Here is a 10,205-nt window from a genome sequence, read left to right on the forward strand (position 1 = left end):
TGCACGTCCACGCCAGTGCTTAGGGGAAAGGATTTCCCACCTCTCCCAAAAGTACAAGATGCTAGCAGCCACCTCTTGGGCAGGGAAAAGGAAGCCATTTCCAAGAGGGTTCACAGCTTCCAGATCTGTTACTGGAAAGCCACAACCCCATCTTGTGCTTCCTGTAATATTTGCCACAGACCCAGCACAGGGCAAATGTGCCCTCCACAAACAAACTTCAGGAATAGGATCAACATTTTGTGGCGTTCCCATCATGGTACAGCCAAAATGAATCCGACTAGGAATCATGAGGTTGCAGGTTCAATCCCTGGCTTTGCTCAGTGGGTTAAGGATCCAATGTTGCCGGTGAGCTATCCTGTAGGTTGCAGATGCGGCTCGGGTCTGATGTTGCTGTGGTGTAGGCCGGCAGCTGTGGCTCTGATTAGGCCCGTAGCCTGGGAACATCCATATGCCACAGGTGTGGACCTAAAAAAAAAACATTTTGTGACTCACTTGGGATGAGGCTGTTGGAGGTATCTGCTGGTCAGAGTGGACTAAATGACAAGGACTGAAGGTGAGATGGGCAAGATCCACAATGTTCTGAAAGGACTGGAGTGATGGCCAACTTAACACTGAATCTAAATCACATAAAAGGACCCACATATATGTCACTGCCCTAAAAAGAAAGGCTCCAAGATGATGGAACTACTGGTTCACAGAAGCACGTGTGAAAAATAGGAATCGAGGAATTCCCTAGTGGCCTAGTAGTAAAGGATCTGGCATTGTCACTGCTGTGGCTCGGATTCAAACTCAAGCATGTGGTGGGCACTACCCCCCCCCCAATAAAAGGGAATTGAATTGAGTATTTGAAGGGCCCCAGGCTGTTCCATGAAAGAACAAGCACCAGTGGGAGGCAGTGATGTGGGTTCAATCACTGGTCCAGGAACTTCCATAGCCCAAGAGCACATGGCCAAAAAGACAAAAAAGGAAAGAGCAAGACATAATCTTTTTTTCTTTTCTTCTCTTTTTAGGGCCGTATAATCTTTTTTTCTTTTCTTCTCTTTTTAGGGCCGTATAATCTTTTTTTCTTTTCTTCTCTTTTTAGGGCCGTACCTGCAGCATACAGAAGTTCCCAGGCTAGGAGTCCAATCTGAGCTGCAGCCTCTGGCCTACACCAAAGCCAGAGCCAAGCCACATCGGAGGCCTACACAGCATCTTGTGGCAACATGGGAGTCTTAACCTCACTGAGAGAGGCCAGGGATCAAACCCCCCATCCTCATGGATACTAGTCAGGTTCTTAACCCTCTGAGCCACAAGAGGAACTCCAATCTTAAAAATAAAATAAAATATGCAGAACAAACAGGTTCACAAAACCCGATTGGGTTCCCCTTGGGGCAGGAATAGGCTATGAGGCCTAGGGTACTGGTTCAGACCACACAGATTCTGCATTTACCACATTCGAGCCTTCGCTTTCAGCACAGCCAAAGCCTCAGTCTGGCGGCTCGCCAGCGCCAGCGGCGCAAGCGCATGAGTGCAGAGCGCGGGCCACGGCGAGACACGCAGGAGGCAGGAGCGCGCGAGGGCAGGAAGCCTAGAAGGGCAGTGCGTGGCCGCAGTGGCCGTTGTAGTCGCCGCGCGAAGCCTGGCAGAGCGGTGCGCTGGGCAGCAAGACTGATAAGGAAGCGCGGCTGCTGGGTCTGCAGGCGCGATGCCAACGCCGAAGCCTAAAGCGCAGAGTCGCCCCTTCTGTTTTAGCGTGAAAGGGCAAGTGAAGATGCTGCGGCTGGTGAGGGTGAGGGCGCGGGCGCGGGATGGGGACGGAGTGGGGGCGGGGTCCCAGCGCGCTCACGCGCGGGGAGATAGGGCTGCAAAGCGCAAAGTGAATGCCCTGTCCTCTCTTCCAACCTTGTTTCTATTGAGGCCTCCCCAGAGGCAAGGCGGTGTGCTCTGCACCCCTCGGGGTTGGGGTGCGGGGATGTAGAAGGAGAGAAACGTACCTACACTTGGACCCACAAATCAGGTACCCAGGTTACCAGATAAGGCACATCTGTTGTACCACTCAGACACCAGTAAGGTTAAAAAACAAAAAACAACAACAACAAAAAAACCTGAGGGATTTCGGTGGATACTGCGTTTATTTACTGTAACCCAGAAGTTTGGTGTGAGAGAGCTCAAGGCTGATACAGTCCAGAGCAAGGATGATGTAACTGCCAGTTTCTGGAGCGCCAGACATGCCAGGAACTTTGCAGCCAGTTCTGGAAAGAGGTTTGGAGAGAATGAATCCTCATTTGGAAGAAGGTTACCTGGCTCTTAAGAAAAGTGGAAATTATCATAGGAGAATATGTTGAAGGAATTCAAGAAGAATAAAGAAAAAGGAGAAAATAATTTTTAAATTTTAAAAAGGTGACATATATGGAGAGGGGGTGGAAAATTAAAAGTGACAGGGAGGAGTTCCCTTGTGGCTCAGTGGGCAAAAGATCTGATGTTGTCACTTTGTGGCTCTTGAAGGTGCTGCGGCAAGGGTTCAGTCCCTGGCCAAAGAACTTCCACATGCCCCCCCCCCAACCCTTTTTAAGTTACAAGGAAACAGTTCTGCTTAATATGAGGGAAATTTTTCCATTGGGAAAATTGCCATAATTAAATGGCCACTTGGGAAAACAGTACATTCTCAGCAGAGAGAAGCAGAAAACAGGAATTTCTGTGGGGAGCAGGATGAAAGGAAGGGGGGTGTGAGTGTTAAGAGACGATACGTTAGATGTGTTTATAGGATGAGGGAAGGAACTAGAGGAGGAGGAGAGATTTACTGGAAAAAGATGGAGAGGACAGAGGTGGGAAGTGATAGTATTAGGTATACAAGTGGAATAATTAATTAGACTTAAAACAGAGAGGGACACCTAGTTTTCTAAAACACAAAGAGAAGTTGACAGCCATTCATTATAGTCATGCCTCTTTTAGATGTGTGTGTGTGTGTGTGTGTGTGTGTGTGTGTGTGTGTGTGTTTGGAAGAAACCCATTTATCTAGTTTCATTTTGTTTTGTTGTTTGCCCGGGGCCCAAGGCATGCACAAGTTTCTGGGCCAGAGATCAGATGTGCCACAGCATTGACCCAAGCCACAGCAGTGACAATGCCAGATCCTCAACCTGGTGAGCCACCAGGGAATTCCTACTTAGGTATTTTAGAGATGATCATTTTTATAGCTTCACCTTGTATTTGGTAATCCCTGCATAAATCATCATTTTTTTTTCCCCATAGGCGCTAACTGTGACATCTATGACCTTTTTTATCATCGCACAAGCCCCAGAGCCATACATTGCCATCACTGGATTTGAAGTCACTGTTACTTTCTTTTTCATATTTTTGTATTTAGTCAGACTTGACCGATTAATGAAGTGTATATTTTGGCCTTTGCTTGTAAGTGTTCAGTTTCATCGTTAAAGTTAATTGCTTTTTCTTGCCATAGTGAGATATTTTGATAAACTCTGTTCTTGAGTTTTCTGAAGCTTTGAAGGAATCTCTCACAGGCTTGGCAAGGAGGAAGTCTACCCTCTGCTAATGTGCTCCGGGGGAGATTGTCAAGGAAGTTGGGCAGCCACCGAGCACCTTCTATCAGTAAATGTGGCTGACCCTTCTGTATGGAGAATTCACTTAGGTGTAGATCTTCAAAGGAAAAATAAATTTAGAGATCATGGTTAATAAAATGATAGAGCATTCTTCACCTTTACTCCCCTTTTAAATGCATGTTCCCATGGCCTCAAAATTGGGGAAGAGAGATGGAGGCAGATACCTGAGTATCTACATCTTACAGATCCCTGATCCCTAAATGGAAAATCAAAATAATTTGAGAGGCTGAATAAAGCACGTTATCTTACTTTAAAATGTCTGTATTCATTAATGCTAAAGCATTTTAACGCATCTTGTAGAACCTTATTTAGTAGCATATGGCCTTCCTCATGGCATTAGGAATAACTGTTCAGTGGAACAGTTGCCCACTTGGTTCTGGAACCTCTCAAAATAGGCAAGATGAAGATATTAGCTAAGGGGGAACTTGGCCCTTCAGCTTGGACTATAAGCTGGTTTGAGGAAAAGTTGAGTGACCTCACCTGTCCTCTCTCAAGTCTTATCTCCCAAACCCCATCTCCACAGGTCCCCTTTCTGAGACCCCCTGCTGCCCTTGTACCCTGTGGCTTTGCTGGTAGCTGCATGGTCACATCCTCTTGGCTTCCAAAGTGATAATATCCAAGCCGATGACCTGTATTAAGGAAAGAGGACTTTAGAGCTATTCTCATACCATATGCATGCCTGCAGGTGCTGCCTTCTAGAACCACCTTGCAAGGCCAGTGATGAGCATTTCGGGCGCATCACACACAATCCCCCAGGTGGAAAGCTAGGAGACAGAGAGGGCCTTCAGAGCACCTCTCCAAACGCCTCCTTGGTCTACACTTCAGAGCTGGACCTGACTGGAGGGCGGTCTAGGGGAAGAGATTGCAAGGCCTTCCTCTTCGGGCCCTGGGCCTGGACCATCGTGCAGTGGCAGGAAGGACCAAGCCAAGTTATTCCAAGGATTTCTCCAAGGAGACGATGGGCCCGGTCCATGTCCCCTTAATCTTGAGCTCAAAAAGTTGTAGACTTGCTCTTCACTCTCTGCTTTTCCAAGGTTAATACAACTTAACACAGTTTAGTGTTTTTCTCCAAACTGGAGCTTCTTACATCTCCCAGTGATAAACTCTGAGCTCAAAATGTAACAGAACACACTAAGAGGGAGCGTGGCCCATGTGAGCACTCTGAAAGCAGTCTCCACATCTCTGCCCTTCACTCTCGACTGGTATCATATTCTTAGAAGTGGTCCTATGAGGAGTTCCCATCATGGCACAGCAGAAACAAATCTGACTAGAATCCATGTGGATGAGGGTTCGATCCCTGGCCTGGCTCAGTGGGTTAAGGAGCCGGCGTTGCCATGAGCTGTGGTGTAGGTCACAGATGCAGCTTAGATCTGCGTGGCCGTGGCTGTGGTGCAGGCCAGCAGCTACAGAGCAGCTGTACCTCTGATTCCACCCCTAGCGTGGGAACTTCCATATGTCGCAGGTGCAGCCCTAAAAAAAAGAAAGAAAGAAAGAAAAAAGAAAAGAAAGTGTGCTGTATACTCAGCTAAGTTATCATGACGCCACCATGAAACCCAGATTCCTCTCTGCTCTTGATCTCAGGAAATCACTTATCCAACAAATACTAAGTATCCTCTATCCCCAGATTCTGTCACAGGTTCTCTTAAAAAACAAAACTCAAATCTTGCACTTGAGAAGCTTTCCACTGGTGTAGCCAGAAAGCAAGACGAGTGAGCAATTCAGTGTGAGGGGTGCTGTGCCAGCCATCTGCCCGGCTGGTGTGGAGGCTCCCTGCCACGGAAGGGAACCACATCCTCACAGGCTTGCGGAGGGGAAACAGCCTGAGCTGAGGGCAGGAGGCGGGACAGTAGTTAGCCCACTGACACGGCGCTGAGAGGGCTTTGCCAGGAAGGGAGCAGTGTGTGCTAGGGTCTGGGGGAGAAAGACCTGGACCCTCAAGGACCTGAGTGGCTGTGAAGAAGAGAGGGGACAAGAGGAGGTCTGAGAGGCTACTGCCTCTCAAGGTCAGAGGGTGCAAGGCTTCCAATGAGGCCACTGGAAGCTTTAGGAGGTTTTTAAGTAGGAGAGTGACGTGATTAGCTGATGTCTGAGGAGATGGCGGGTGGCTTGAAGAGGAGCAAAACTAGAGGTAGGTCTCAGAGAGAGACCACAAGTCGGTTATATTAATCCAGACATGACAATGAGAAAGGCCTGAATCAAGGTTGAATCAGTTGCTGGAGGGAAAGAGTTGATGAGAACTGACTGGCGGGCCTGGCCAGAAGGCAAATCAGGGGAAAGTGACACTTCAAGAGGAGAACGTGAGTTCTCCTGTGGCACAATAGGTTAAGGATCCGGTGTTGTCCCTGCAGCAGCTTGGGTTGCTGCTGTGGAGCAGGTTTGACCCCTGGCCCAAAAACTTCCACAGGCCATGGGGGTGGCCAAAAAAAAAAAAAAAAGAAGAATGAGACAGGAAGGACAGGAGGAAGGACTCAGGAGAGCGCTGTGTCGTGAGTTCCGTTCGAGAAAGACAAGGTTTTCATTGGGTAGCGGCTGGGCAGAGGGAGATGCTGGCGTCTGACGCTCATTGGCAGTCATCACGCTGTGACAGGGAGGGAGCTCTGGGACGGCCCCGGAGAGAGAACAGAGCAAGACACAGGCAAACCGAGGAAAGAAGAGCATCGGGGTGAACAGGAGCCAGGCAGACCCGCGTCTCAGAAGCCAAGAGAGGGAGCACATTGAGAAGAAGGGAGTGGTGAATGACGTCAGAGATTAAAGAGAGACTCCCCCCCCCCAAAAAAAAATATATATATATATTTAGGGACTGTATCAGTAGAGGCTTCCAGTGACCTTCCCCAGAATGGTTTGCTTTGAGCAAACAGATAACAGTAAAGCAGCGGGAGTAGTTGGACTGAGCAGGCAAGGAGACAGTTGTAACAGAGGGGTCACCGCCACCGAGTTGAGGAGACCTGGTCAGGGACAAACAGAGGAGGATAATGAGCAGAGAAGTCCCTGCAGAGTGGCTGACAGGAATGGGGACAGAGCACAGTTGGAGAAGTTGCCTGTGGCTCTTTTACGGTAACAAAAGCAAAGGACAGAACGAAGGCTGAAGATTTCAATTAACCTGTAGGTGGGGAAAAGGTAACTTGGAAACACTTCTGTCTGACGGCCACTGCCTTCGCTGATGAGGAAAGGGCTTGGTCATCTCCACTCAGGTTTGTGATGTGTATCACTGTCCCAAAGCTGCAGTAACGAACACAGTTTGTAGAACAGGCTTCCTCTGACTGTCCCCCTCAAGTGCTCCAGTGACAGAAAACTGTGCCACAAAGTAAGCCCACCCTCGGGAGTTCCCGTTGTGGCTCAGCAGTAATGAACCCAACTAGTGTCCATGAGGATGGACGTGTTCAGTGGGTTAAGTATCCAGCGTGGCTGTGAGTACAAGTCGAAGGCGTGCCTCGGATCTCACGAGGCTGTGAGTGTGGCTTGGGCTGTGGCTGTGGCATAGGTCGGCAGCTGCAGATCCCATCAACCCCTAACCTGGGGGCTTTCATATGCTACTGGTGTGGCTCTATAAACAAAACAAAACAAAAACCTGTTAGGGAGTTAAAAGATTGGTATATCATAGGTTAGGAGAACCATTAGGCATCATTGCAGACCAAATACAATATATGAGTCGCTGCAGCAGTTTGATTTCCTAAAACGAAATTAAACTACTTCTTTAAACTAGACAAATCTTGTTTAATAAAATAGAACTTTTGAAATCTTTAGGGAGCTGATTCTTTGTGCGTGTGTGTGATCTTCATGTAAAGCTGACCTTTCTATTCTGTGTTTTCAGGATGTTATCAACTCACTGGTAACAGCTGTGTTCCTGATAACTGTATCTATATTGGCACTGATCCCAAAATCCACAACGTACATAGTCCTTGGAGGGGTAAGTGAAGGTCTTTCTGGTTTCTCCCTTCAAGTTTGATCAGCATTCAAATTTACTTGAAAAATAGACCCAAGAATAGGAAACTAGACTCTCGTCCTTGAGGCTCCTATGCCGGCACCTAGCACCTTGTGGCTTCCTACTTCTGTGTATGAACCCAGGCCCTGATTTATGTGAAGGATTATGATTTCACACTACTATTGAAGTTAACCAAACAAAGATATTCCCCCAGATTCCTCATAGATACATAACATAGGGCTGGACTAGACTGAGAAGAGCTACTGGAATCAGTTATAATACTTAGCTCTCAGAAGCCTGATGGTAAGCAAAAAATGAACAAATCACGCATGAGTTTCCCAGCTCTCCCTTTTCAAGAAAAGGATATAACCCACTAATTAAGGTGAGACAGACTACTCTGAGCTCAGTTATTTCTTGTCCAGATCCTGCTTCAGGTGGGATATAACAGAAGATGAGTCACTGTAAGGGGAAAAGATGGCAGGAAGCCTTGTAGCTAAAGGATTATTCTGAATACTGCTTGAAGAGAAGCAAATCAGTGTAATGTGGAAGGCAGGCTGAAACCAACCAAAAGGGTCAAGCCATTCAGTTACGTTCCATCTGACAGTCTTCTGAGATTTCTTATAGGTGGTTCAAAATCATTTGGCTTTTCTAGGTTCTGACTGAGAGAAATGAATCAGGAGGTTCTTATTACATAAATCTCCCTCCTACTTCCTCATCTTTTCATAGTATGGGCCACCAAGGAAAAGCGGCCACATAGCTCAGAATCCATGGCTTCTCAACTCCTCCCTTAGGCCCTAAGCAACTTCCTAAGGGATGGAAATTGCTCCACAAATGAGATGGTGCTGTAACAGCAATTTCTCCCACTTGTCCCTAAAGATAACCTCGTCCCTCTACTGTTGAGAAAGAGGGATGAGGCCTAGGATTTTCTTTTACTCATTTACTCATTCATTGACTGATTCATTCTTTAAGTGCACTTTGGTAGGTGCTGACAGAGTTTAGAGCCGTAAGCCACAGGTGACTACGGAACACTGGAAATGTGGGGCTGGTCTGCACTGAGATGAGCTTTCACTGTAAAATCCACACTGGATTTCAAAGATTTAACACCACCCCCTAAAAGAACACAGAATACTTTAGTTATACCTTTATTCTATTGATGGCATATTAAAATTATACTATTTTGGATATGTCAGGCTAAATAAAATATGCTATTAAAATTAATTTCACTGTTTTTTTTCTTTCACTTTGTAACATGGCTATTAGGAAATTTTAAGTTAATTACATGGCTTAACATTGGTGATTCACATTATATTTCTTTTGGATAGCTCTGGACTAGAACATGAGCTTTCAAGTTGCTTAGAGCCTAATACAGGAGACAAACATGCAAACAGCTATATTTAAGTTGTTAACAGAGTTCTGTGGGGCACAGAAAAGAGGAAGCAACTACCTCTTCTGACAGTGGAATCCCAGTTTGCCAGGAATAAAGGGTTTGAGAAAAGGGGGATGGTTCCAGGTGGAGGAACCAGCGACATGCTGGGTACCAGAGTCATGAAAGCATGGGTAAGGGGTACTTAGTGTGGTCAGAACCTAGGAAGCTGCATTTGAGATTCAGGATGGAAAAGGCACTGTGTCTTGTGCCAGAAAGCCAGCCTTCCTGGCAGTTGGATAGAGCTGGTGAAATAGCACGCAGGTACTGGGATCCCCTTTCTCCAACCCAGACAGCAGCTCTCAAATAGCCATCATCAGAGCCCATGGTCTAGTTTATGCCCTTTCCCTCAGGTTTGCTTTCCTGAGGCCGATTGAGAGTCTCAGCCCTTCAGTGCATGTCGCCCAGCCTTTGAGAGCTCACGTTGGATCATCCCCTCACCCCCACTCTGCAAGGCCACTTGACCTTTTCTTCAGTAGAGCTGCAGTAAGAGAGTCAAACCATTGAACACTGGGGATAGAAATGATTGGTAACTAAATATCAGCAATACGGCTTAAAAACAGCATGTCCAGGAGCAAGTCAAGAGATCCACACAGGTATTTATTTCAGAGCCCACACCACTCAGTACTGTTTCTTTTCTTTTTGTCTTTTTGCCTTTTCTAGGGCCGCTCCTGCGGCATATGGAGGTTCCCAGGGTAGGGGTCGAATCGGAGCTGTAGCTGCTGGCCTATGCCAGAGCCACAGCGACACAGGATCCTTAACCCACTGAGGGAGGCCAGAGATCGAACCCACAACCCCATGGTTCCTAGTCAGATTCGTTAACCACTGAGCCAGGACAGGAACTCCGCTTCAGTACTGTTTCTGCTCACTTAAATTACCTTTCCCTCATTCTAGGAAGGTATTTCTGAAACTTGGAAATAAGAGTAAAATGATCTCCGCAGTCTCTTCCCATTCTAGTATTAGGTGACACTGCAGGAAACATTGCTAGTGCCCTGGCAGGAGAGGAAGTTGGTGGGCAGACCACTTAAAACCTGTGTGTCCATGGTCACAGTAGTGACACTGTGTCTTTGTTTCAGGTGTTTGGACTGGTGGCATCGGTGTTCTGCATGGCCGACGGGGCCCTTATTTACCGGAAACTGCTGTTTAATCCAAGCGGTCCTTATCAGAAAAGCGCTGCCCATGACAAATTCTAAGTTTTGTGAATTTACATTCCTTTTTAGTTGATGCTAAGTATTAAACACAGCTCTTTATTCTGACACAC

General features: G+C 47.0%; 1 protein-coding gene across 4 annotated transcripts; it reads left to right on the forward strand.

Moving 5' to 3' along the window:
- The first annotated feature begins 1,506 nt into the window (after positions 1–1,506).
- LOC125133720 (chemokine-like factor) lies at positions 1,507–10,200 on the forward strand. 4 transcript variants are annotated; one of them, XM_047792174.1, is made up of 4 exons: positions 1,507–1,771; positions 3,232–3,390; positions 7,411–7,506; positions 10,021–10,200. In XM_047792174.1, exons 1-4 carry the CDS (start codon positions 1,688–1,690, stop codon positions 10,135–10,137), a joined length of 456 nt encoding a protein of 151 aa, XP_047648130.1. In that variant the 5' UTR covers positions 1,507–1,687; the 3' UTR covers positions 10,138–10,200. The 4 variants fall into 4 exon arrangements, with proteins under 4 accessions (XP_047648130.1, XP_047648131.1, XP_047648132.1 ...); XM_047792175.1 differs by having other exon boundaries at positions 1,507–1,765; XM_047792176.1 differs by lacking the exon at positions 3,232–3,390.
- The last annotated feature ends 5 nt before the right edge of the window (positions 10,201–10,205 follow it).

This window comes from Phacochoerus africanus, chromosome 8 (assembly GCF_016906955.1).
Source record: "Phacochoerus africanus isolate WHEZ1 chromosome 8, ROS_Pafr_v1, whole genome shotgun sequence".
Taxonomy (NCBI): Eukaryota; Metazoa; Chordata; class Mammalia; order Artiodactyla; family Suidae; genus Phacochoerus; species Phacochoerus africanus.

Excerpts from the sequence above, each read along its gene's own strand:
- LOC125133720 (XM_047792174.1), top strand. The coding sequence starts at position 1,688 with ATGCCAACGCCGAAGCCTAAAGCGCAGAGTCGCCCCTTCTGTTTTAGC. Across the intron at positions 1,772-3,231 it reads AGATGCTGCGGCTGGTGAGG|GCGCTAACTGTGACATCTAT; the intron begins GTGAGGGCGCGG and ends TTTTCCCCATAG. Across the intron at positions 7,507-10,020 it reads CGTACATAGTCCTTGGAGGG|GTGTTTGGACTGGTGGCATC; the intron begins GTAAGTGAAGGT and ends TCTTTGTTTCAG.